This window comes from Phoca vitulina, unplaced genomic scaffold (assembly GCF_004348235.1).
Source record: "Phoca vitulina isolate PV1807 unplaced genomic scaffold, GSC_HSeal_1.0 scaffold77, whole genome shotgun sequence".
In the NCBI taxonomy this organism is placed as follows: Eukaryota; Metazoa; Chordata; class Mammalia; order Carnivora; family Phocidae; genus Phoca; species Phoca vitulina.
Genome location: NW_022589780.1, coordinates 2,337,535 through 2,364,034, shown reverse-complemented (window position 1 = coordinate 2,364,034; position 26,500 = coordinate 2,337,535). Strand labels below are relative to the sequence as shown.

Below are 26,500 nucleotides of genomic sequence, written 5' to 3'. Positions count from 1 at the left end.
ATGGTTATGAAGACACTCTCCATCCCCCAGCTCACAGCAGTGCCTGGCCTCAGCTAGAAGGGAAGTACTGGGTGGCTTGGGGGACAAAGGCCATTGGATTCCACACACCACCACTGGATATTTTTCTTGTTAACACACAATGCTGCTTACATAACTGGAACTGGCTAGACACTGTGAGAAACGTTTAGGGCTTAAGAAAAAGCAGGAGGAGGAATAAATAGCCACAAAGCCACAGGGTCCCAGGGGCTGCTTTCCTGAAGATGTTCTGCTCCCCCGCCCTCCCACACTCCCATGAATGGGGGTCTGGAAAGGAGGCTGAGGGGATGGAACATGCTCGCGGCTCAGCAGCCCGGCCTGTCCCCGTCCGCTCACAGGGCTTTCCACTGTGAACACAACCCAAGCTTCTCCACGGCCCCTCACCTTTTTTGCCCAGCTGGCCTAGCACCCCACTACCTTCCGGGACCGGCTTGCCACCAAGCCCCAGCTGGAGGCTGGGTCCAGGCTGAGAGAGCAGTGGTTGGACGACTGTCAAGGCCAGGGCCTGAGGGATGTCTCCACCCACCCTGGTCACAGCTACAGAGTGAAGCCAGTTGCTTCCACTCAACTCTGACCCTGACTCCAGTCTCAGCCCCAGTTCCAGGGAGAAAGAGATCCAGGAGAGAGCAAGCCGTGGCTCAAGGGCCCGCAAAAGATGGCGGGGGGGGGGGGGGGGGGCAAACGAGAAAGAAAACCGATTTTATCAGCACATTCAGAACCACTTTGGGGCCAAAGTGGCCACCTTCTTTGTCTCCTCAGCCGGCCTCCTCAGCGCGTCAGAACACACAGGTGGGATCTCTAAACAAAGGGCCGGGCCAAAAGGGCAAAGGAAAATGTGCCAGGTTGCTTAACCCAAATGTGCAAGGAAACGCCTACGTGTGTGTAAGGGGAGGTGTGCGAGGCAAATGAGCAAAGATGACATGATGCCCTCCCTTAGTGTCCCAGGGCCAGGCCATCCAGCCCCAGGGACTGCCTCCTTGATGGTCACTTGTTCCCTGGGACAAACAGGCTTACAGGAAATGGCCCCATGACACCCCACATTCTCCCATTCTACGACTGGGCAAGGGGAGTCGGAAAGATTGCATCCCCTGGCCCCCCGCTGCTCAGTTATTTCGCAGAGAGAACATCCTATCTCCATACCCTTACGCCTCTTCTGGAGGCAAGAGTTCTCGGAACTTCCTTTTCTTCATGCCCACCTCTGCCTTTCCCGTCCTCGGAGAATCCCCACCACCTTTTGAGAGTGGCACTCCTCGAAAAAGAGCCCAATCTACTTCCCCGGCAGCGCCATCCCCGCTCTCGCTCCGCCTGGCCCCTGGAAAATGGGTAAGGGGGATCTGGTGACTGGCACCCGTAGGTCCCTAAATGAGAAGCATGTTTGTTTATAGCCAGATGAAATCCATCCCTACTCCCACCCCCGTCCCTCGGCCACGTCTGCGTATACATCTCAGAAGTTCCTGCCCCGGCCTCTACACCAAGCTTCTGGCTTCTCCCAACCTTCCCAGCCCTAGATCCCCGGGAGGCGGGGCTGAGGCGGCTGCCACATTCAGCGTGGCAGAGCCGCTAGCTCAGTACAAATCAGAAACACATTGGAGGCAGGCAGGCCGGGAGGGAGCAGACAGGCCGGGGCTGGGGCCCATTAAGGCCGGAGCCCGGCCACGCTGTTTGCCGCCTCGGCAAAAGGTTTCAGGTCTGCCTCCTGATTGTTTGTTTGTCTCAGAGATGAGACAGGCTGAGAAGGCAGCTGACAAGGACCATGGGGGGTGGGGGGGGTTGGCGCAGGGAGGCCCCCGGCTCTCACCGGTTCTCCCCAGCCTGGAACTCATGGAGCGCAGGAGAAGCCGAGCTGCCTCATTTCCCTCCCCCCACCCCCAAATTCCAAACAGATGTGCAGTCAGATTCTTCCTCTCCTTGGTTGGGGGAAACAAAAGAAATTAAAAATGGGACCCTAGAGACACTACTTTCAGGCGAGCCCTAACATAAAGAAGGGATAAAAGGGAGACACAGGAAGGACTTCCAGAGGTGCAGGTGATACGGGAGAGGTGAGGGCATAGTTCACCCCTTCCCCTGAAGATAATGTTCGTGAAGATTCCGGTCTGAGATGGGGCAGTCGTTGGGGGGAGGGGGTGTGTGCCTGGAAGGATGATTGCTCTGGGAGGTCCCACTGAGTCTCAGATGTGAAGGATTCAAAGATGTCTGCACTCATGAAAAGAATCTATATATCTTGACTCAGTGAGCCCTGGCTTCATTGGGCCTGGCATTTAGAGCCCGCCCACTCAGAGATAGAGACTCCGAGGCCCAGAGAGAGGAAGTCATTGCTCAGGGTCTCAGAGTGGATCCGACTCTGGACTCAGTCATCTAACATGGAGGCCTCCCCGCTCCCCAGCCAATGCTCCCGTCCCTTCACATTGCTCCCTTTTGTCAGTGTTCTCATTTTGTAGGAAAGCAGATCCCCTACCCCTCTCGGTCTGTCTCACCCCAGCTCGAACCTAGGGTCTGGGCATATTCTCTGGCAGGATGTCTTTGAAGTCTGGAAGTCTCTGGATTTGCTTGGCAACCATGGCCCCCTATAAGGAGGTTTCTACTAGTGCTCCCCCTTTCCCCCTGCCAGGCTCAAACACCCACGATTGGTTGTGGACAGTGTGGTCACATGGCGAGCACCCGGGCTTAGGTTACCAGGCCAGTGGCCTTGTTTCTGACAACAGATCTTCCAGCCTGCCCCTGGCTAGGCCTTCTCGAGGGCACCACGAGTCTCGTGCCCAGCCCTGTTACGGCCTCAGCTCAGCTCCTGTCTCCTCTCTGATCTGCCTGCCACCTTGTCAAACCTGCTGAGGCTGTCTCTGGGTGCGCTGTGGGCTCCCGACGGGGCTCAGCTGGAGATGTCCCCCACGACACACACATGCACGCACACGTGCGCACACACTTTGTGTGTGCACATACATACACTCTCTCTAGAAGCATCTGGTGATTGTTGCTCTGCCACTTGGGTCTAGGGAACGAGCCAAGCCACACTCTACCATTTAGACTACCAGGCTGGCAATCACCAATGGCACATTATCTTCTCGAAGGCCTTGCCCCACGGGGCTTCGAAAATTCCTGACTATTGGTGTTCATGCCGGTGCTGCTAAGGATCAATACGAAGGAAAAGGTTTGGGGAGATGGTGGCCAAGGAGAATGGTTTCTCTTCCTCTCTCTTTCAGTCATTCACACACACACACACACACACACACACACACACAAACACTTACATCCTCCTCATTCTTCTCTCTTTTTTTCTCTCTCCCTCCCTCCCTCCCCATCTCTCTTTTTTCTTGCAGTAAATTCCAAACAGATGGGCAAGTCTTCTCTCCCACTTCTGAAGTTGAGGGGAAATATCAGCCTTGGGGAAGCCAGAAATCACTCCCTTCCTCAGACTGGATCATCTCAGCCTGGCTGGGCCTCCTATTCCAGTGTCTCACACCTCGACGGATTAGGCCAGATATTAAAAAGTATTTCCTAAATCCTTTTTTGTTCCAAGTCTACTATTGACCCTTGCGCTTTCCTATTTGCAGGGCCTCATAACATTGTGGCGCAGAGGAGGAGGGCGGGGAACAGGACATACTTTCTAGGATTCAACTAGAATCCTGGGCCGGACCCAGGCTGCAACCCCATTATCAAGAGGAAGATGAGCTCAACCGCTGGGCATGACTGAGAATATCAATGGAGTGTTGTGTCTGCCTATACAAGCTCTCTAAGCCTAGAGACAAGCACAAACAGAAACGGCCGCATTTGGAGCAGTTAAATGCTGCTTCTTGCTTTGCAGCAAGAACTGGGTCTTGTTATTTCAGCTATAGACAGAGGGATTTATATGTCTCCATGTGATTTTTCCTTGCAGGGCCGAGGCCCGGGATCCCTATGCATGGCAGGGCTGGGACAAAGCCTCTCCTATCTAGGGATGGTCCCGGAAAGGGCAGTGGGAACCTGAGTGGGGCTGAGCTGCCCGGTTTCCGGGGACGGCAGCCTCTTGGGACCACAGCTGTGGCCACAGAGCCACCACCCAGGCCCCCGATCCCCAACCTTGGCTGAAGCTTCACCTGGACGCCTGGCTTGACGGTCAGCATCTTCTGTAAGTGGTTTCACTTCATTAGCTTGTACCTCTGCTTGGTAGCCCAGATCTGACAGCTAGCCCCATAAATCTGGGCCCATCCTAGGAATGCAGAAGGATGCTAGAAGAGGGTTATGATCCCAGCTTGCTTCCCTGACAAGTAATGACAATAATGCTAACCAACGCCTTTTGAGTAGTGACTCTGTGTCAGGCACTGTTCCAAGAGCTTGACATGTATCCTGTGACATAGGAACTCTTAACGTTACTCTCATTTTACAGATGAGGAACCTGAGCAATAGAGGTGAAGTAACTTGTCCAAGGTCACACAGTTAGCAAGTGGCAGAACTGGAATGCAGCCCAGTCTAGAGACTGGGGCCTCCAGCATGTAATCACTGCTTTCAAGGGCTACTGCCCAGGCTTCCCTGGACTGTAGTCAGGCCTCCCAGCCCCATGCCCTGTGGCTCTGCCTCCACGACCTTCCCATCAGAGTCTCATTACTAGATACCACCTGTCTGCCTGACTCCTGCCCAGCCGCTGAGCCTGGGCTCACCAGCCCTCCTGCTGTCAAGCTGGGCCTTGGCTTCTTCTTTTTTTTTTAAAGATTTTATTTATTTATTTGACAGAGAGAGAGAGACAGAGCACAAGCAGGGGGAGCGGCAGGCAGAGGGAGAGGGAGAAGCAGGCTCCTGCGGAGCGGGGAACCCAATGTGGGGCTCGATCCCAGGACCCTGGGATCATGACCTGAGCCGGAGGCAGACGCTTCACTGACTGAGCCACTCAGGCGCCCTGGACCTTGGCTTCTTGATGTCTGCTGGGACCTTCCTCCATTACCTGCCCTGCCCTGTCCCGGCCTCTTGTCAGAACTGACAACCCGGTCACTTCTGCTAGAGATTTAGCACCGTGCTGTCCCACAGAAATATTATGCAAGCCACATATGGAATTTTCTAGTAGCTAAGTTTAAAAAGTGTTTTTAAAAAGTGTTTTTATAAAGTGAAATTAGGGGCACCTGGGTGGCTCAGTCGTTAAGTGTCTGCTCAGGTCATGATCCCAGGGTCCTGGGATCGAGCCCCACATCGGGCTCCCTGCTTGGCAGGGGGCCTGCTTCTCCCTCTCCCACTCCCCCTGCTTGTGCTCCCTCTCTCGCTGTGTCTCTCTATGTCAAATAAATAGATAAAATTTAAAATAAATAAATAAATAAAAAGTGCAATTCATTTTAATAATACATTTCCTTTCACTCAAAATATCCAAAGTAGTATCATTTCAGCATGTGATCAACAGAAAAACTATTAATGAGATATTTTACTTTCTTTTTTCCACACTCAATCTTCCAAGTCCAAGTACATATTTTGCACTCCCAGCATATCTTTTTTCCCCAAGATTTTATTTATTTATTTATTTATTTATTTATTTATTTATTTGATAGAGAGAGTGAGCAGAAGTAGGCAGAGCGGCAGGCAGAGGGAGAGGGAGAAGCAGGCTCCCGCTGAGCAGGGAGCCCGATGCGGGGCTCGATCCCAGCACCTCGGGATCATGACCTGAGCCGAAGGCAGACGCTTAACTGACTGAGCCTCCCGGGTGCCCCTACACTCCCAGCATATCTTAATTCCACCTGGGCACACGTCAGGCGCCCAGAGGGCACGGGCGGCGAGAGGCTGCAGTATTAAACAACACAGATCTAGAAACGGAGTGTGGATTCGGAGGAGCCCCAGGTACAGAGAAGTAAAATAACTCCAGGGTGAGGTTGGTGCACTGCGTGGAGGAGATGAAATGGGTACTGACTTGGGAGTTCAGCAACCTGAGTTCTACTCCAGGTGCTGATGTCAGGTCACTGGTGAGCTTGAGGAAACCCCTTGCCCTCTCTGGATAGTACAACAAGAAGGTTGGCCTAAAGCCCCCTCCACCTTGAACATTCTACTCCTGTCCACCTATTCCACACCCCTCCTATCTCCCCTACATGCCCACGGTACCCAGTTCTCAGTAGAGAAAACGTCCAGAAAATGGTGAAGCTCTCAAGAAGTAAGATGAGCACCAGTAGAGGCTCACGTTCTCCAAAACATAAATCTGTGGTCTCTACTGCCTCTTCTGGAAACATCCCCGGTTATGTGTTGCTTGGCCCCTCATTTCTCACGGCCAGTAGATGCTGGGACTTGGCCTGGGACTGTCACATGCCTCCTAAATCTGTGCAGAGAGTCAGGTCATCTTTCCAGTAACAGGAGCAGTTTGAGCAGAAGTGAGCCCAGTGGTATGCCAGGCAGCCGGTTTTTACCTTTTTTGAGAACCCAGCTGGCTAAAACCTTCTCAGTCTTCATTCGTGCACAACCCCCCTCCGTGTTCTGTGTATCCCATACCAACCAGAACGATTTTGATATAAGCTTGACTTTCTGGAGGTTAGACCACCAGGGGGAGAAAATAGGTATATTGAATATGCTTTTACCAACCACACATACCTTTGGGAATTCTGTAATTCACCCCTCCACGCACCCCAACTCCTGGCCCAGCTGAGTCACTGGCCTAAACGGAAACCCTATAGCCATTAGGGAAATGTCGTTAGTAGGGTTCTGATCTGGAGGTTTGAGGAAACAAAGGAGTTTCCAAGTGATGTTGACTAGGTATAACCCAACTGGAACAATGCTGGCCTATTCAAATGATTCCTTTTTTTTTTTTTTTTTAAGATTTTATTTATTTGTCAGAGAGAGAGAGAGCACAAGCAGCGGGAGCGGCAGGCAGAGGGAGAGGGAGAATCAGGCTCCCCACTAGCAGGGAGCCTGATGCGGGACTCGATCCCAGCACCCTGGGATCATGACCTGAGCCGAAGGCAGCCGCTTAACCGACTGAGCCTCCCAGGTGTCCCAATTCAAATGATTCTTTTGAAGAAAATACTGACTGCTTAAGGTCACCATTGGAGTAAAGTGACCTTCTTATTACCAAGGTCAAATGTCTATAGAATTGAAATAGGGATTCCACTTCCAGTTCACAAAATGCTTTTTCTTTGGTGATTCAAGGCTTTGTTTATGAAGGTGGGATGGACCAACACACACACCTGTAGGTGTCAAACCTCAGAACACAGAAAAAGGGGCCATTTTGCTTGGACGTTACCCCTGAGGCCATTGATTTGAGACTTGGTCTAAGCTCCTGGCTATGGAAGCTAGAGGCAAAATTATTCCCTCCTCTGAGACTTGGCACCCCCTGCTGTCAGATGGGACCAAACAGAGCCTGCCCTGCCCTACTGTGGCCCAGAGTAGTTGTGGGGGAGGGGGAGGGTCCCATGCCTAATAGGTGGGAATGGACTTTGTACTGGGCTCATGTGAGGGGTTATTTTCCCCTCCCAGAGAAAAACAGGGTACAGACATGGAGAATCCTGTGTGTCCTCTATCGTCTGCAACTCAGGGTCAGTGGGCAAGCTCAGAAAATGCTTCATCTACTATGGTCTAGGAGTAGATCAGACAGAGATCTGGAGAGCAGCTGGAGCCCAGGGGGGTCGGGGGGGTAATCCCTGAGTCAGAGGTGAGGCAGGAAGAGGCAAAAGATTTATGGATGTTGAATAAGATCTTGAACAGAATTATTCGGAATAATTGTGAAAGCATATAGTGTCTATGTTAGTCCACCTTTTGAGAAAACCCTTGGGCAAAGAGTACTCTTCATAACAACTCAGGAAAGTGAGAACCATTACTATCTCCGTTTTACTGCTGAGGAAGTGGAAGCCCAGAGAGTGTAAGTCATTTATCCAAAGTCACACAGGCAGTGAAGGGCAGAGCCAGAAATGGAATCCTAGGCTGTCTGATAATAGAGCCGTTCTCTGCTCATGCCATGCTGCTCCCGACCCCAGAAGCATTGTGGATGAGCACAGAGTAGTGCTCACTGACTCATGTCGTACCATCCAGGCACTACCTTATGTCCTGTATGCGTATTAGCCCACTTCATGCTCACTACAACCCTACGAGGTAGGTGCCAAGGAAGTGAAGTCACTTACCTAAGGCCAACCCACTGCCAAGTGGCAGGGCTGGGATATGAGCCTGGCATCTGGTTCTGGAGCCTATGACCACTTCCCCCTGCTTCCTTCTGGGCCAGGCTTTGTTCTCCAGGTGGTGGCCCGAAGCATTCACCGCCCGTGAATCCCTGGGTTAGTGGCAGCCCAGAAACCACCCAGGACCTCCCCAGCGGGCTGAATTCAGCATTCCCTCTGCAGGAGCATCAAGCCACCATGCCCACCTTTTAAGAAAGCCCAGCCAAGCAGAAGCGAGCTCAGCCTGACAAAGAGGCAAGGTGGTGTAGTGGAAAGAATGTGGCCTTTGGCAGCAGACAAACCTGAGCTGAAATCTTGGCTTTAGAAATTACTTTGTGACCTTGGACAACTCACCGAACTTCTCGGGGATGTCAGTGTCCCACCGCTAAGGGCTGTTGTGAGAAGTAAATTAAATGGCTATATAGAAACGTGAATTATATACTCTAAAGTGCTCTTGAAGGTTAGTTGTAATTGTTAGTTGTTCTATAGGGCTAAGTTCCTCTGCCCAGGCTGAAGCCAAAGCGGCGACTAGGAGAAGTGGGCTTTAGAAATGCTAATGCCATGCGTGAGTGACAGGCCGCGGACAATGGCGGAGGGCGCTGTGAATGGGGCTGCCGGCCTGGGAGCGGGGCTCCCCACGTGGGAGCCGAGTGGGGGAGGGAGCCGGAGGGCCCCCCCCCGCCCCGTTCCCAGCAGAGGGGATCCGAGACTGCGCTAATTGGAAGGGGCTGGAGCTGCGGGGGCAGGAAGGGGGAGGGGATTACCTGCGGGTCGGCCGCTGACGGGGGCGGGGCTCCCGGGAGGGGTCCTGCCGGGAACGGGAATGGGGGGGTGGTTCTGGGAGCCTTGGGCATAGGGCCAGGGGGTGCAGACCCGCGGAGCTGCACACCCAGAGAAAAAGGGGGGGGAGCTGGGAAAGGAGGCCTTGGGCCTTGGCCGGCTGCTGATAAGGCAAGGCAGCGGTTTCTGGGCTGGGGGGGGCGGGGCGAGGCAGAGAAGACATGATAGCTAGTTTCTAAACCCAGCTGGGATCCTGACCCATTTGGGTTGACCTGGGAATCAGCCTCCCCAGTTCCAGGACACAGTGAGTGCACTGTGCGGTGTGTGTGTGTGTGATGAGCCCTGGGAAGGGAGACAGAAGGTGGGTCTCCAACCTTCTCCTCCCCCTTCCTCCTCGCCTCCTGCTCTTCCCTCTCATCCTCTCCCCTCAGCCCCCTCCTTCTGCCCTCCCCTCCCCCTGCACCATGAAGGCTGTTTTTGTTCCTCCTCCTGGCCTAGCCCCTGAGGTGTGCAAACAGGAAGGACCTCTCCCGGGGCAGTGAGTAAGGAGGGAAAAATGAGGTGTTGAAAAGATGACAAGTCGCCCTGTCAGAGCTCACCTTGGCAGGGAGTAGGCGGCAGGGGCTGGCGGGTGGTGGGAGGGGGGTCCGCCCTGGAAGCCAGCCTACATGTGCCAAGAGCCAGGCAAGTTGATCCTCAACAAGCAGGCACTGTGTATGCGTTTGTTTGGTTTAGAAAAGCACCCCCGCCTCGTTCCCACCATCAAAGATTCCTTCCTTTCCTTCCCAGTGGGAAGAGTAAAGGCCAGTGGGCCAGCGGTTTCAAGTGTGATTGGAGGGGGCAGGGCCCGAGACCCAAATGCCTCTTCTAAGCTCCAAGCCTGTATCCAACAGCCTGCTGGACATCCCTTTGTATGTCTCAAAAGCTCCCCAAACTCCACATCCTAAACCGAATTTATCAGTGCTGCTCTCTCCACCCCTGCATTCTGTCCCTCCTATAGAGCTCCTATCTCAGTAAATGACCTCATCATCGAGTCACCCAAAAGCCAAAATCTTGGGAGTCATCCAAGACTTCCTCACGCCCCCAATTGGATCAGTGTCCAAATCCGCTCAGTTCTCCCTTTTATCTCTCCAATCTGTCCCTTTCCTCCCTCCTCACGGCCCCACCCTATTTTGGTTTCATTCATTGATTCATTCATTCATTCACTTATTCAACAGTGATGTATTCAGCACCTACCATGTGCCAGGGAATGTGCTAGCCATTGAGGAGTCAGCTGTGAACAAATCCGACCTGGCTTGCACTCCCATGAAGTTTTGTGTCAGACGTGGCCGGGCTCACTGCGGTGGGAGAGGGCTGACTGGCCCACCCAGCTTCTAAAACTCTTCCTTCCGGGGGGTAATGGTTAAGAGCAGCGACTCCGTAGCTAGCCTGCCTGGATTTGAATTCTGGCTTTATCACTTAGAGCTGTGTGGCCTTGGGCAGATCATTTAACCGCTCTGTGCCTCAGTTTCCCCACACGGAAGATGGGGGTGGGCAGAGCACCTACCTCTAAGGACTGAATACGTCAGTATTTTAAGGTGCAAGCATGATATTCTATATTGGCCTTGTGAGTTTTATTCCTTCAAGTATGGAGTGAGGCAGGGCCCAACGATAGACCAAATTATATAGGAACCCAGAAGGAGGCCTGCCTGGGGGGGGGTGGAGCAGTGGGTCAGATTGCAAGAATATGGCAGCAGGCCCTTGCAATGGCCCTGTCAAGAAGTCAGCATGGGAAATCCAACACAGTCCTGATGAGCTGGCAGCGGCCTGTCATAGGAAATCCAGGCACAGAATCTAGAAATCCAGAGGGTAGGGAGCACAGTGTGGCAGTTGTTACTGTCAGGAAGGCTAGGGTAACGGCCCCAGCTCTGCCACTTTCTCAGCCGTGTAACCTTGAGCAGGTCATTTCCCCTTCTGAGCCTCGGTTGCCTGAGGATAGCAGTTAACAAGAATTGAGAGCTTCATATGCATCAGGCAGCGTTTCAGCACCTTAACTGCCCTCCTCAAAAGGGAGTGACTCTTCTTTAACTCCCAACTGGCAGATGAGAAAACTGAGGCACAGAGAGGCGAAGGCATTTGCCCGAGGTTGCAACGCATGTGAAAGATAGCACTGGGACTTGAAAGCAGGTATCTTGGAGACTAGTGATCAGAACACCTTCATTGTAGAGCTGTTGTGAAAATTGCACGATATGCTTCTGGAAGTGTTTGGTAGCAGGCTGGCAGGCTGCCCGGGGAGGACTGTCTTTAGGCTGTGGGCTAGGCTGAGGCTAGGCTGAGGCTACAGAGCCTGGGGCAGCAAGAGGAAGCCTGGGCCTCAGACGTCTGACCTGAGCGGTGCCGGGGTCTCAGGGACAGGCCGGAATCCCCTGGTCAGAAGCAGGGCCCGAGGTTAAGCTGGGCTAAAGGCCAAGGGGACTGGAACCCCTGAGACTGCTTGGGGGCGGAGACCATCTCGGTCACTTCTGGATTGCCCAGCGCTCCACAAAAGGAAGTGCTTAATAAATACAGGAAGGAAAGGCCACTTCTAGAGTGTCTCCTACGTCATGCCACCGCGCTATGTCTTCATGTCCCCCTCACAGCGGCCCCATGAGGTTATCGTGCCCGTGTTACTGATGAAGAGAGTCAGGTTCAGAGAGGTGATGTGACTCACTCAAGGCTCAGAGCTGAGAAGTAGTCAAGCAGCTCTTTGGAAGCAGAGAAGAGAAAAAACCGGGAAAGGGCAAAGAACCCCTTATACTCTGCTCTGGTGATCATGGGCCTCACCACCTGCCACCTCAGGCTACCCACCTGTGAGCGACAAACAAGGTCCACCTCTGCAGAATTGCCACTGGACCACGATTTGGAGTCCACCAGATTTGTGTGTGTATATATATATTCCAGGCTTTCCCTTGACAACCCTGGGGACTGGGCCCAGGGAAGCCCCCCACCCCCTCGCTGGCCTGAACCTAGCCAGCACTCCGGGACTCGTCCACTTAGAACAAAGAGACTGACAGCAACTTTCTACTCCCACAGACCCAGATGAGCTCTGAGGCCAGCCACTCTCGGAGCTGGGAGGACTCTGGGCAAGCCTCGTGCTTTTCTTTCTCCGGTGCCCAGCCTGCAAGGGAGGAGTCAATGTGGCAGCCATATCTAATCAGGCGGGGCCCCAAGACACAGAAGCTCCTTCATCTAGGCCTGAGGAGGGGTCAGGCCAGGGCTCAGGGAGGGGCCAGGGCAGACACTGAGCCCATCCAGCCGGGACCAGCCCACATTCCTCAGCGGGCCTGAATGGGGTGGGCATGCTCAACAGGAAGCCAAGCCCTTCACCAGGAGGGGCTCCGCCACCATCTGTGCACACAGACAGCAGTGAGCAAAGGGCCTCGGCCCGCAGAGGCAATTGCACAGAAAAAAATAGCAAACATTTTGCTTCCTCCTCCTCCCCTATCTTGCCGCACTCCACTTCCAAAGGGAATGTTGGACTCCTGCTAAGTATTTTTCTGCAGACCGGGGCCCAGGCATCCGGAGTCAGCCTTGCTAAATTGCTAAAGAGAGAACGGGGTGTGTGTGTGTGTGTGTGTGTGTGTGTGTGTGTGTGTGGTGGTGGTGGTGGTGGTGGTGGTGGTGGTGGTGGTGGTGGTGATTCTTTCCACCCAGGGAGTAGTGGTTTTTCTTCTTTGGGAGGTCCTGGGCTCCTGCTGTTCCAGCCCCGGGAAAAAAAAACCAGTAGAAACGGTAACAACCAACGAGCATCACCTTAGGCTTTTAGAGCGTGTTTTGTCCATCTGTTTTTTCATTTGCTCATTCCAAGCACCCCATGAGATAGGCGTTCTTTTGTCCCATTTTAGAAATAAGCAAACCGAGGCGGAGGGAGTATGTGCCTTGCTCACCACTCACAGTTAATTAGCATGAAAACCGTTTCAGATGAAGGTCTGACTCCAAACGCCCCGGTCTTTCTGTTAGCCCCTTCTGCTGCTGACAAGGGCCTGCCTGGCTTCCCTCAGGAAGAGCTCGCCTTGAGAGGCTTGAATCAGTGTTCCAGTGACATTCCGATTTTGTTTTTACCTTTTCTCCCAGATCACCTGCTTATTGAAGAAAATTCGAGAAATGCCCTCAAAACATAAAGAACGTTAAAATTACCTATCATCCCACCACTGAGAGAACCACTGTCAGCTACGGTGATGGTAGATTTCCTGATCATCTGTTATGTACAAGGATATTTATTCTTGCATTGTTTGTACACAACCTGGAGATCTTGGAGATGATAGTGGACTTACTCTGGGGGCCAGCCCCGACACCCTGTCCTCAAGAGGCAAGCTGAACTGCGGTTCCTCTGCTCCCGGTAGGGCCCGCTTGGGCCAACATTGCTCGTCCCCAGGGGGCATGCACACACGCCGTACTATTTCATACCTTGTGCATTTGTTCACTCAGTTCCCTTTGCCTGAGGTCTCTGTCCTCCTGCTGAGGTCTCTCCCTGTGTCTCTCTCTCCCTCTCTCTCTATTGATCACGTATACACACGGTAAAAAAAAAACAAAACACACACAACAACCCATCTAATTCACACAAACTCTAAAGGGACAAAAGGGCACACGGTACAAAGTGAGGCTCCTTCTCACCCCTGACCTCAACTCCTGTTTCTTGTTTATCTTTCCAGAGACATTCTGTGTACAGGTAAGCACAGATGTGCGTGTTTCTCTTGTGAAACATGCATGGTAACTGTCCTCATGTTCTTTTTAGTTTTTTTTTAAGATTTTATTTATTTGCTTGAGAGAGAGAGAGAGAGGGAGGGAGAGCACATGTGTGGGGAGGGGCAGAGGGAGAAGCAGGCTCCCCAACGATGAGCAGGGCGCCTGATGCGGGGCTCGGTCCCAGGACCCCGGGAATCACGACCTGAGCCTAAGGCAGACCCTTAACCGACTGAGCCCCCCGGGCGCCCCTGTCCTCACTGTTCTATGCCTCCCTCTTATAACTCCTCGGCTTTTGGATATTCTTACATGGCAATAGCTGTGGATCAGCCTCATCTGGGTAAAGGCTATCTAGTGACGCATCTGATGACTGAGCCATGATTTATTTAAGCTGGCCGCTAGTGATGGACATGGAAATGCTTTCCAGTCTCTTGCTACTACGAACAATGCAACAATAAATATCCTTGTACAAACAACCTTGTGCTTTTGCTCATGTAGGAGAAATTCTACTAGTGGAATTGCTGGGTCAGAGGGTGTGCGGATTTTAAATGCTAATACATTTCACTGAAGGGCCCTTCAAACGCGCCAATTGACACTCTCACTGATAATGTTTCAGAGGGCCCATCCTAACCTCCCTGCCTCCCTTTCTTCACCTGGCTAATGCCTATTCATGCCTTCAGAGTGGCCCCATCTGGGATGCCTCCGACAAGCCTCCCTTCCCAGCGCAGCCAGCCAGGCTCTTTGCTTACACGTCACCCCGTGTTTACTTCCATGTAGCACTTTCCACCGAAGGTTGCCATCCTCTCTTTACAAGTCTGTTTCCCACCCTAGACTATGAGCTCTTTGAGGGAAGGACTAAGTAAGCCTTATTCATCCTTGCAGGTTCCCGTCCAACACGCCACAGGCGGAGGGTCAATAAATATCTGTTGAACTAACCCAGGCAGCTCTGAACCCTCAGCTCCGAGTGCAGAATGGGCAGGACCGTGTTCGCTGAATGCAAGTATGGTCTGGGCCGAGCAGCGCCTTGGGCTCCATTCCCCTGGGTTCCCTGGAGATTTGTCTTCATGCATTTGGTGCCCAGTCCCTACCTTCCTTCGGGCTGGCTTCCAGGCCCTGCTTTAGCCACATTCCTCCCACTATAAGCCGTTACCTTCTCCCGCTCCCCAGCTCCTGTGGCAGAACCCCTCTACAATCGCGTGTCTTGTTTCTCCTCTTCCCATCCAGATGCCTGGTGCCCTCTCGTCCGGATGCCCCCTGGGCCGGGAAGCTGGCAGGCTGTGCTGCCTGTGACCAGAGCACCTGAGCGGAGTCCAGCCGGAGCCAGCTTGGACCTTGACGCTGAGGACCGCACCCCTACCCGCTCCTCACCACACTGGGGCCGGGACGGCTGCTGCCCTCCCCGGCCAGGCAGACATCCTCCGTCTCTTCAGAACGCTCGCCACCTTTCCGAACCTCAGTGTCCTTACAGTTCACCTTCCAGGGTTGATGGGAGGATCCAGTGACATCCCCCTGAATGTGAAGGGGTCTGGGGGGAAATCATATCCCCACGTAAGGGATTAGGAAGCCTCGCTGATGTTCTAGGATAGTACAGTCTGGAGGGAGTAGGGCGAGAGGCATGCAGGGGTCAGCCGAAGCCTGCAGCGACCTGCCTGGTGGCAAAGTCCCATTGTGCAGATGAGAATGCCAAGTCAGGCTGAAAGCTTGCTCCAGGCCGGTGCTCACGGACAATCAGCCCAGGCCACAGAAAGGTGTCTTGAGACTGGTTGTTGTCTCATATTTTTCCATCTTCAAGAGGAGCACCGCTTTTTTAGCTACAGGCCCTGGGCCTGAGAACAGTCTCCGAAACACTGGGGAACTCAGCAGGACAAACAGAAAATGGGATGGAGGGTGGTAAGAGGAGGTGGGGGGGGTGGGGGGGCAGGGCGGCAGAAGCTGGGGGTGGGAGTGGGGCTAAGGCCGGTTCTGAAGCGCCTGGTTGGGCCAGGACCCCATGGTTTCTCCCGGGTCGTCCGAACACAACCCCTGCCTCACGCCCACCTTGAGAGAGGAGCTCATCCGTCCTGTCCACAAGCGTTGCTGAATACTTCTGAGGCAAGCACTGAGTGCCAGGCCTATGGGGCTGACTCCGGAATGAGAGCTCCTGACCTCAAGGCCTCACAGAGATAGGACCCAGAGAGCGAAGGAGCTAGGTGTGTCAGAAAGTACCATTCTCAGGAGCTGGCACGCGAACAGGACTTTTTAAAGGATGGGTAGAACTGACTGGAAAGGGCATTTCAGGTCAGAGGTGCAGGCACAGACGTGGAAGGATGTAGCTAGAACAGAGGGCTAAGAGAAGGTAGTACCTTCGAGCCGGGAAAGGCCCCATGACAGTTCAGCTGTAGCGTTAGCTAGGGGGACCACCTCGGGAATCTGGGGTGCTGTCTTACAAGACACAGTGGTTTATACTCCAAATCAGTGGCCACAATGTGGGGCTCTTTATCCCACAGCCAGGAAACAAGTCCAGAAACCAAGAAGTCTAGTGTGGTGGGCGGCACCTTTCCTGAACGTGCCAAATGACCGACTGTCCAAAAGGACTGCTTCCTGTGTAGGGGCCCGAAGCCTGCTGTTCTAGACCCAAGGCTCCAGGTGCCAGTAACGGGTCCACTGTGTTGTCAACAGAAATTGCCTGACCCTTTGCCATTCCAGGTATTTCATGTGACTAAAAAACAGGCACAAAAGTGGGGTATGGGGTTGGCAAGTGTGCCATTTGGGATTCTTGGTTAGAAACAACAGAAACCAACCCTAGTTCATTTAAACAAGACGGTTTTCTTGGAAAGCCATGGGGGAGCTCGGGAAAGAGTCGGGGAGGCCGGAGAATCAGAAACTGGCGGGAAAAGGGGAACTGGGCATCCAAGGACACAGCCACATCCCACACAGGAGCTTTGGGCCTCTAGCATTGGCAGCACGGTCCCCCACCGCGGCCACCGCCGCCACCACCACGGTGGCGCAGGAGGAAATGCTTCGTGGCCCCCAACTCCTCTGACTTCCTCCCCCTCCAGACCTAAGGTATTGGGCACAAGTGTCTGACGTGCTTAACTGAGGTCCCGGTTGCCTGAGCCCTGGTGACTCAGAGCCTGGGGCCCAGGTCTCGGGCCTTGTAGTTGGCCCTCCTCGGGAGCGCCACGCCTCCAGCAGGAGCCCCTGTGGCGACAGGCTTCTCCAAGACCAGCAGGGGGCTGCAGGCGCCAGAGAGGAGGCCCCCCCCCCCCCCCCGCCCCTTCCGTGGATTTACTAATTGTGTCTCTAAGGGAAATCAGGGCCGCCACTCTGCAAGGGAGCAAGGAGGAAGATAACCAGGCCCCAAGGGTGCCCCTACCATACCCCCTGGCATGGTACCAGTCGGGGCACAGCCAAGGGTAACGTGAGGCCAACCACCACAAGCCCAGCCATCGAGAGCCCTCTAAGGTCACGGACTTCTGACTCCCCGGGACAGCTGAGGTGCTGGCTGAAGGCCAAGGGGGGCACACACAATGGCTGCGGGGGACAAAGAAAGGATTGCTGTGGCTTCCACCCATGTTTCTGGACTTGCAGTGACCGAATCAGCATCAACTCTCACTCTCTCTCTTTTTTTACATTGGGAATTGTTTTGATTTTACTTATTTTGTTAATATTCATGAAATTCAGTGCCACTGTACGACAATCAAGCAAATTAATGATTGCAGGTGAAAAACTCTAAAGCCCCCTTCCTTGCTCTTTGTTCCCCCCAACGCCCTGTCCCTCCCCAGAGGTGGCCACTGCCATCAGTTAGGTATGCAGCCTTCCAGACACTTTGATGCATTATGATATACAGTGTGCCTTGGGAGATCTTTCCTCAGCACATACAGTTCTTAACTGCTGTACAGTATTAGCTCCATACCACCAAGGATCTAAGTTGGGCTGAAAGACATGCGCCATTTTGCATCTTGAAAGGTTAGCTACTCCCCAAACTGTTCCCCAACAAGGCTGTTATCACTTGTGTTTGTTTTTTTCCTAGCCCAAATTAGATATTATCATGAAGAAAAACTATGGCTTTCTGATGGACACAGTATGTTTCACCGTTCTGTTAGTTTATATGTCACTGATCACCCGTGAGGTTGAACATTAACCACATCCAGGCTGTTGGAGCTAAAAACAGCTCCCATAAACTGCCGGTAGGAGCATGGATTAGCACAATCGCTTGGGAAAGCAGTTTGGCAATATCTGGTTAGAAGGAAGATGCTTAATAAGCCCAAAGGACCCCAAAATTTCCCCTCCAAGCCTAAAGACCCAGGAACCTCATCTCCGCGTACTTACCCCTAGAGAAACTCACACATGGGCACAGAGAGACATCTTTTAAGTATATTCATTGCTGCAAAACACTGGAAAGAACCTACATGCCCACCAATAAGGGGATGGATAAAATTGTGATGATTCATACAACTGAACGTCTATTATACAGCAGTTAAAGTGCATGAACTAGAGCTATATGTATCAAAATGGTTAAATCTCAAAAACAATGCTCAGTGAAAAAATCAAGTTGCAAAACGATACATACATACATAGATTCTATCAATTATGTCCACTTAGAAAACATAAACACTCTATATTGGCTATGGATATATACACACATATACATATATATGTACACATATACATATACATATACATACACACACGTACGTCTAAAAACACAGACGAGAAGTAAACACACCATTTCCTAGGTAGTGCTTACCTCTGTGGAAGAAGGAAAGTAAATATGACAGGTGAGGAACTTCACTTGTGCCTGAAAGATTCTATTTATTGGAGAGAGACAGACAGATTGGAAGCCAATATGGCCAAATGTTAAAACCTGTTCACTCTGTGTAAGTGGGTATCGATATTTGTCACAGCACTTGTCTGGTATATATTTTTCTATCCTAATCCTTTCATGTCACTGTGTCAAGGTATACAGTCAGCAGAAAGATTTGTTTGTTATCGGGGGGGGGGGTTGCCCATTTCCTCTCAAGAGTTTCTTTTCTTTTCTAAGATTTTATTTATTCACACCCGACATGGGGTTCGAACTCACACCCCCCGAGATCAAGAGTCACAAGCTCTACCAACTGAACCAGCCTGGCGCCCGGCTCTGAGAGTTTCTATTTCCTGAAAGGGGATTTTTAACTCCTTCCCCCCCGCCCCATACTCATTTTGGATTTGTTTCTACCATTGTTCTTTATTTTCACCATGTTTTTGCATTGTCTCTTTCCTTCCCACAGACTGACGGGGTACTTCTCTATGTGACCTTTGCCCCTAGAGTAGTTTGACAGTCCTAGACTTTATTCCTACTTTTAGAAATCGTCACCCTTAATTTTTTGCTGTTGTTGGAGTCAGCATTTCCAGTGACACTCAAGTTTTTCTACTGTTGGGAACACCAGGAAAACAAAACAAAACAAAACAAAATAAACAACCCACAAAACCCTATTTCGGATGCAGGTGCAAGGGATCAATTATAAAGTCACTTAGTACCACCATTTTAGACAAAACCAAACAATTCCACTATACCATGTAAAACCAAAAGAAGAACTTTAATAAGCTTTTACGGCACTGCAATTACAGGAACATTAACCCATAACATGCAACAGAAATGATGATGCCTTCCGGACATAGTTAACAGATAAACTTGACATTACGGTTAACAGCAACATAGTCTACTGAAGAAAACAAATGCAACTTATTTCAACTTTAGGTTAGAAACTGTATGTTTTTACTGCAATCTCAAGTAGCGCTTAGAAAGTTTAGTCTTCCTTTTTTCTAACCTCTAAGAGAGACAATGTGATTTTTAATGCAATCGCACACAACCGTTTTCACATTGGAAATAATCACAAGGAATCAACAGGTGTAGATTAATCACTGGTTTCATTTCAATTGTTAATTTTGAGAGGGCTCCTGCAGTATTGTGGGTTTCAGATGGGGAAAATCATCTGACCAGGAGCAAAGAGCCGCGGACTTAGAGTGGGGGAGGGAACATGCAGCGGCACACGGGGCAGGTGCCTGACTTCTGAAGCCAGATGGACACGCACGGCTTGTGGAAATAGTGGTGGCAAGGCAACTCGGTTGCCACCTCCCCCTTCACATATTCACTACAACAGATGGGGCAACACATTTCCTGCCCCACTGCGCTGTGATCTTCGGTGACCAGGATTTCGGGGAGAGTGTCGATGCTCTCCTTACTCGCCGGCGGGTTGGCCACCTCCACATCCACGGCGAGAGACTCCAGGTGCGCCAGGGCGGTTTCCATCGCTTGGGCCAGGCGTTCTTCAAGTGCCATGTAGGTGAGAAACTGAGGATCCACGTAGGAGATGGCTTCAGCCACCCCCAAGCCGTCTGCGAACCCGTCAAAGAGGCTCCAATCCACTTCGAGGTCTTCGCTCACACTGGAGTCGTCTTCAAGGTTGTTGTTTCCATCCAGCATGAATACCCCGGGCTGCGGAAACTCCTGGCCCGATTCATTATCCCCCTCGCTGCTACTCTCGTTTTCGTTGTACTGGAGCCAAGGAACTTCGCCTTCTCTCGGGGATGCCTGCTCCTCTTCCCGAAGAGATGCTCCTTGGATTTCTTCAAGTTCACTGCCGCCGCCACCGCTGCCGCCGCCGCCGCCGCCGCCCCCACTGGCCCCCGCGCTGGGGCTGGCGGCCGCTCCACCACTCACTCTCACTTGCTCGGGTTCGTGCTCTTCTTTCCCCGGCAGGGTCTCCCAGCTTTCCCCACTGGACGACAGGTTTTGCTCTCGAGCGCGGTACTTGCGACGCAGAGCAGCAGTCCACTCTTTGTCGCTGTCCGAGTCTTCATCACAGTATTTGTAGTAGTCGTCACTGTACGTCCAGAAGTCAGGGTCGGCCATGGTCCGTCGGCGTCTTGGCACCTTCTCCGGCTTCACTTGGTCCTTCCTGGCCTCCCGCTTGTCTTCGGGGTACTTCGGCTCCGAGTAGCCACTTGAACTCTCGCCTCTGGCTCTTCTTGCTAGGCCATCCGAGCGGCCTTCCGCAGTGCTGGTAGTATCCCTCCACCTGGAAGTACTATGTGGCATATCATCATCATCATCAGTATCAAAAAATATTTTTGGTTTCACGCAGTTGGGGCTCGCCACATTTCTGATTTTGGGCCTCACCACCGGCTCCTCTGCACTCTTTGGGGTGTTTTCCCCACCACCACAAATACTCACAGGAGCCCTGCTGGGACGGGCAGGTACATTCTGGCCCCGTCTCTGCCTCTCCAGGCTGTCGCCAGCGGTAGCCACCTTGCCTTCAGCAGATGTCTGAGAGGCCATGCTATTCTGCTGCAGGAACTCGGCTCTGCTAGCAGAGCGTCTTGCCGCAGGGGCCAGGTCTAACTTGTCAAGTTCCTCTCTCACATCACGCTTAAAGCTAGAGAACTGTGGGGGCACCCCAGCCAAAGACCTGGCCCCTTTCTCTGGGTCATACGGCTTATCATCTTTAAACTTGCCAGTTTTCCCTCTCACTGGCGCTCGCTCAACAGGCCCAGCCCCCTCCTCCTCGCTATCATCTGCCCCAAAAGAGTCAACATGTCCATAAGCCATTCCTCTTCTGCCACCCGAGGCCCTGTACTCTCTTGGTGGGTACCTGGAGTAGTCCTCATTATCAACATTCAGGCCGGCTCCAGGGCTCTCACTGTCTTCCCAACTACGACGAGGGATGGAAAATGGCGACCGGCTCCTCTTGGTGGTTTGACTGGGGGCTGATCTGTGCATTGGGACTTCGGATGTCGTCTTTCTCTGGCCGGAAATCCTTTCCTGCTGGCTCGTGGATGGCCTGAAACTGACATAAGCATGCCTTCTTCCATACCTCCTGCCTGTATTGGACTGATACCCTCCTGCCGGCTTGGGCCATACAGGCTTGCTAGATTCCTGACCCATGGCTCTGACTTAGGAGGGTTTCCAATACAGCTGGGGCTCGAGTGGAAAGGTTCCTGCTCCCTGCACAAAGCTTTGGAGATGGGAACGTCAAATCAGTTCGTAATAAAAGAACAGGGAGATCTATTTCCACTTCAGCAGGCAGGTAACAGAAAGAATAAGGGACCTTTACAATTAGTTTCACTTTCTTCTAAGGCCTGAAGTAGCATTCCAGTGACTGTCAGGTGTAGACCTGGAACACATTTTTAATGTTGGCAAAATGATTACAAAACTGGGCGGATAGGAGAGCCAGACTTAGGGGAGAATCTGACAGAAGGTAGGGGGGGGATGACTGGACGCTGGGAAGGTGGGTGAAGCACTGTGGAATTATGCCAACATGGAAGCGGAGAGACTGTTGCGGTTATTTTATGGGGTGTCTGCGTCTTTTCTGAGCCCTGCAGACAGGAGAAATGCAAATTGGAATAGGATGGAAAATATAGATCCCCACGTGTTCATGAGTGCCTACGTGTCTGTCAGGAGGAGAGGGGCAGGTGAAGGGGGGAAGCCATCCTGCCGCGGAGAGATGCCTGTGTTTGTAGGGGGAGGGGGCAGGTGTGTCGGGAAGAGGCATTAGTGTCAGGCAGAATGAGACCCATTCTGGATGTCGGTAGGAAAATGACAGGTGCGGGTGGGGCTGGCTTCAGAGGAGAGGGGTGTGTGTAAGCATGACAGAAAGACAATGTGCATGCGTGGTTGTATGTGCAGCGGCTGCAACTCTGTGGACGGACGCCTGTGTACCGTGTCTGTGGCAGACAAGGAAGGGTCTGGTGGCACCAGGCAGGGGTGGCCTATGGTCTGTGCGCGTGTGTTCGGCAAAATGGGAAGCAACAATGGAGACGTGTCAGCGTGAGCCAGTGCATCCACGAGAGGGACAGCACAGGAGAGGGATGCGCGGGTGGCCAGTGGGCGGAACAGGGGTCAGCAATCAGAGAAATATGTGTATTCATGAAGCTGGCTAGCAGGGAGGGGGCTTGGTGTCCCTGGAGAAGGATTTGTGTGAGTGTGTGCACCGCAGGGAGCAGCAGAGGAGGGCTGTCTGTGCACATACGTAGCAGACAGGGAGCAGGGCTGGGAGCATTTGTGAGGGCTGGGTGAATGAGAGTGTGGGGGTGCAGACGAATGTATGTGGCATACGAAAGAGGGGCCAGCAATCAAAGGATATCCTTATGTGTGTATGTGGCAGGCAGGGGCTAAGGCAGCCCCAGAAGGGGTGTGTGAGTGTGTGTGTGCGTGCGCGCGTGTGTGTGTATGCACTCACCAGAGCATACAGAGGCAGAAAGAGGGGGCTGCTTCTGGAGGTGTGTATGTGGCAGGCAGTGAGAAGCAGGGAAAGGCACTGGAGGGTGTGACAGTGTGCAAGAGGATGTGTATGTGTGTGTGTCCATGTGTGCAAGGGAAAGGGGATGTGCCAGAACCTTGAGTATGGGGGGGGGTGCAGGGAGGGGGCTGCATGTGTGTATGTATGTACGCCCGCGTGCGTGTGCATGCACGCGCGCGTGCCACGCATGCATGCGTGTATGTGTAGGTCCCTGCCCACACAAGCGAGACGTGGGGAGGGGGAGGGGGCCGCAATGTCATAATGAGGGATGGGGGTGGGGGGCGGGAAACGTTATCGGCTCAAACCGCAAATCCAAACCACTGGCCAGGGAAGGGGGAAAAAAGAAAGAAAAGGCGTGTGAGGGTCTAGTTTCTCCCTGGGAATAATTTGTTTTTTTCCGACAACAATTATTTTCCTGGGAACTATAATATATTTACCTAAAAATCTTAACAATTTACCATTCAGCAAAACAACTGCAAAATGGGGGAAGAAAGGCCGTGGAGTGCTCTGCCAAGGGACCAAGAAGGGAGGAAGGAGGAGAGGGCCCCGACCACCACTCCCCTTCTCAAACAGCGGTTAAAGCCATTCGAGTGGGGGCCGCGCCACGCGGAACGGGCTGGGGGACGGAGGACGGAGCCCCCAGACAGGTCGGGGGACACAGGCCTCCCTCTGCAGTCAGGTCGTGCGCCCGCCCCACCCCTTCCCAAGGAGCGAGCCTGCAAATCTGTTCGCTAGAGGACCCCGAATCTTCGCCCCCATGCCCGGCCAGCTGTCCCACCGCCCCGTCTGGATGAAGCGAGGAAAGAAACAGCCTTTCACTCACCCAGTCCTGACCCCCGCACGCTTGCTTTCGCGAGGCGCAGAGCTCTCGGACCTCCGACCGCCAGACCGAGCGCCGGAGCCGCGGCTCCTGGTCTCCAGCTCCTCCCCCGGCAGACAGCAACAGGGCGGGCGGCGACTGCGGCGGAGGAAGTGATTGTGGCGTCGCTGGGGCCCGCCCCCTTGATGTGGCGGGGGCGGCAGCTGTTCTCGACAAATCAGGGTGGGCCCCAAAGCATTATTTCATTTTAAATGATGAAATCGTCAAGGATACTGAAAAGGACAGCAAAAAATGTAACCAACCGCCAGCTTTAACAATGTTAAACATTTAGCCATACTCCCTCCTGTTCTGGTGTTTTTTTTAAAGATGAAATCTACACATTCTTTCTGATTAATTCCAATGCTAAAGTAATTATAATAATATATCATACCCTATGTTATGTGTTACGGTTTGTACCAGAAGTATGGAAGATGTGGAACTATATATCTAGGGTTGTAATTTTTTTTAACCTCGTAATTGAAGCAATTGAACTGTTTACAGTAGAATTTGTTGCTGTTAATTACAAAATCAAGCTTCTCTATCCAAAAGAAATGATCAGTCATGAAGCGCAATACCTGTTCACGATCTGGTAATCGTACTGCAGTTTAAAAAATACTATACCTATACCTTTTGGATTTGTATAATTTCACTAACTCCGAACTCTTTTTTTTTTCAATTGCACTTTACAATGTATCTTTAATATTTACATCGAATGTAAAGACTCCCCATGTTCACGACAATAGCAAAGTTTTGTTCTTGGAAATAAAATGCATAATAGAAGAACAAGAAATATTAGGGGTCACAACATAATAGAAATAAGATGTATGTGTAAAGAAATAATATGTGGAATGTATGTATAAAGAAATAATATGTAGAACCAAGAGAAAAATTCAATCTATCAAAAAGGGCAGAAGTGGGGCACGAGGCAACAAGAAAGGATATTTTTAAAAAGGGCAGGAATAAATCCAAATATATCAGTATGTAGTGTGGATTCACACCTAGAAAAAAGCAGACTCTCCTTTTAAGTATTTTGTTTTTTTGAAATCTGGTTATATGCTGTTTATATGAGTTTCACTTAAAGCAGATATAGAAATGGAAAATATATGCCAGTTAAATACTGGAAGGAAGGAAGGAAGGAAGGAAGGAAGGAAGGAAGGAAGGAAGGAAGGAAGGAAGGAGGGAGGGAGGGAGGGGAAGGAAGGAATTTTAAAAAGAAAGAAGAAAGGAGGGAAGAGACATGTAGCAATGTTAATATAAGAAAAATCAAGAACTCAAAGTGAAAAATATTAACGAGAACAAAACAGGTTGTTTCATTCACAGAGAAGATGCAGTCAGTAAGCTTCCTATGCCAAACAATGTGATTTCAAAGTATATGAGGCTAATATGTTAGAAATATGAAGAGAGATCAGAAAGTTTTCAATTATAGTGGGAGACTTAACCACACTTGTTATGGTATAAATGAACCAAACAGATTACAAAATAAGTAAGGATATAGACAGACTGAGCAATGCAATTAGTAAACCTAATCTCTCTCTATATATTTGTACTCAAGAAAGGATGCATTTTTATCAAAAAATTTAAAGTATTTCAAATATACAGAAAAGTAGAGCATAAAATGCACATTTGCATGTACCTGTCATACAGATTGAGCAAATTTATTTTCTTCAGATTCTCAGATCTGAACTGATACCCTTTATCATTATGTAATGCCCGGATTTATCCCTGATAATGTTTCTTGTTCTGGAATCTGCTTTGTTTGGAATTAACATAGTTACTCCAGCCTTCTTTTTATTAATGTATACCTTCCTCTATCCATTTACTTTTAATCTCTCTATGTCTTTATATTTAAAATGGATTTCTTGTAAACAACATATACTTGGGTCTTTTCTTTTTTTTAATCCATTCTCCTCTCTTTTATAATTTCAATTATATTGCTTATTTTTACGTTTTTTAGTGGTTGCCCTTGAGTTTGCGATGTACATTTGCAAGTAATCCAAGCCCATTTTCAAGTGACACAACACTACTTCGTGGGTAGTGTAGGAACCTTGTAACAGAGTATTCCCAATTCCTCCCTCGTGTCCCTTATAACATTGTTTTCATTCATTTTGCTTATCCATAAGCCATTATCATCCATTACATTGCTGCTATTATTTTTTTGAACACACTGTTATTTGTGAGATCAGTTAAGAAGAAGAAAAATGCAAACTTTTATCTTATTTATACTTCCATTTATTCTTTCTCAAATCCTCCATTGTTTTTAAATGTAGATACAAGTTGCTGACCTATATCATTTTTTTTCTTCCTGAAGAATTTCTTTTAATGTTTCTTCAAGGCGGATCTCAGGAGTGACATCCTAACACTTTTACCATATTTTACTTATTAAAAATGAATTAGTAGGTCTAGCTCACACTCATGGGGAGGGGATTACACGAGGGCAGAAACTCCAGGAAGTGGCGCTCACTGGGCCAGGACATGGATAGGAGCATCTCAACTTCAGCAGATATTGCCAATCCATTTTCCAAAGTGATTGTACCAATTTATTTATTTCTAGGAATTCTTTCTATATCCCAGAGACCAGATGTTGGTTATATTTGTACAGTTGCAAATATCTTCTCCTAATTGGTGTTTTCTTTAAATGTCCATATGAATTTATAAAAGTACTTAAAACAAACCACGGGGGAAAGTTTTTTAAAATCCTGGAGACAAGACCTCTGTAAGTTTGACAAAACATACAGGAGCAAACAAAAGAAAAAGGCTCAATTACATAAAAACAAAATCTT

At 50.9% G+C, this 26,500-nt stretch overlaps 1 protein-coding gene across 4 annotated transcripts; it reads right to left on the bottom strand.

The window, feature by feature from the left end:
- Positions 1-19,140: 19,140 nt before the first annotated feature.
- PJA1 (praja ring finger ubiquitin ligase 1) lies at positions 19,141-23,822 on the bottom strand. 4 transcript variants are annotated; one of them, XM_032393873.1, is made up of 3 exons: positions 23,685-23,822; positions 21,215-21,736; positions 19,141-20,650 (listed from the first exon to the last, which is right to left on the bottom strand). In XM_032393873.1, exons 2-3 carry the CDS (start codon positions 21,505-21,507, stop codon positions 19,582-19,584), a joined length of 1,362 nt encoding a protein of 453 aa, XP_032249764.1. In that variant the 5' UTR covers positions 21,508-21,736; positions 23,685-23,822; the 3' UTR covers positions 19,141-19,581. The 4 variants fall into 4 exon arrangements, with proteins under 4 accessions (XP_032249764.1, XP_032249761.1, XP_032249762.1 ...); XM_032393870.1 differs by having other exon boundaries at positions 19,141-21,736; XM_032393871.1 differs by having other exon boundaries at positions 19,141-21,409.
- Between the last annotated feature and the right edge of the window lie 2,678 nt (positions 23,823-26,500).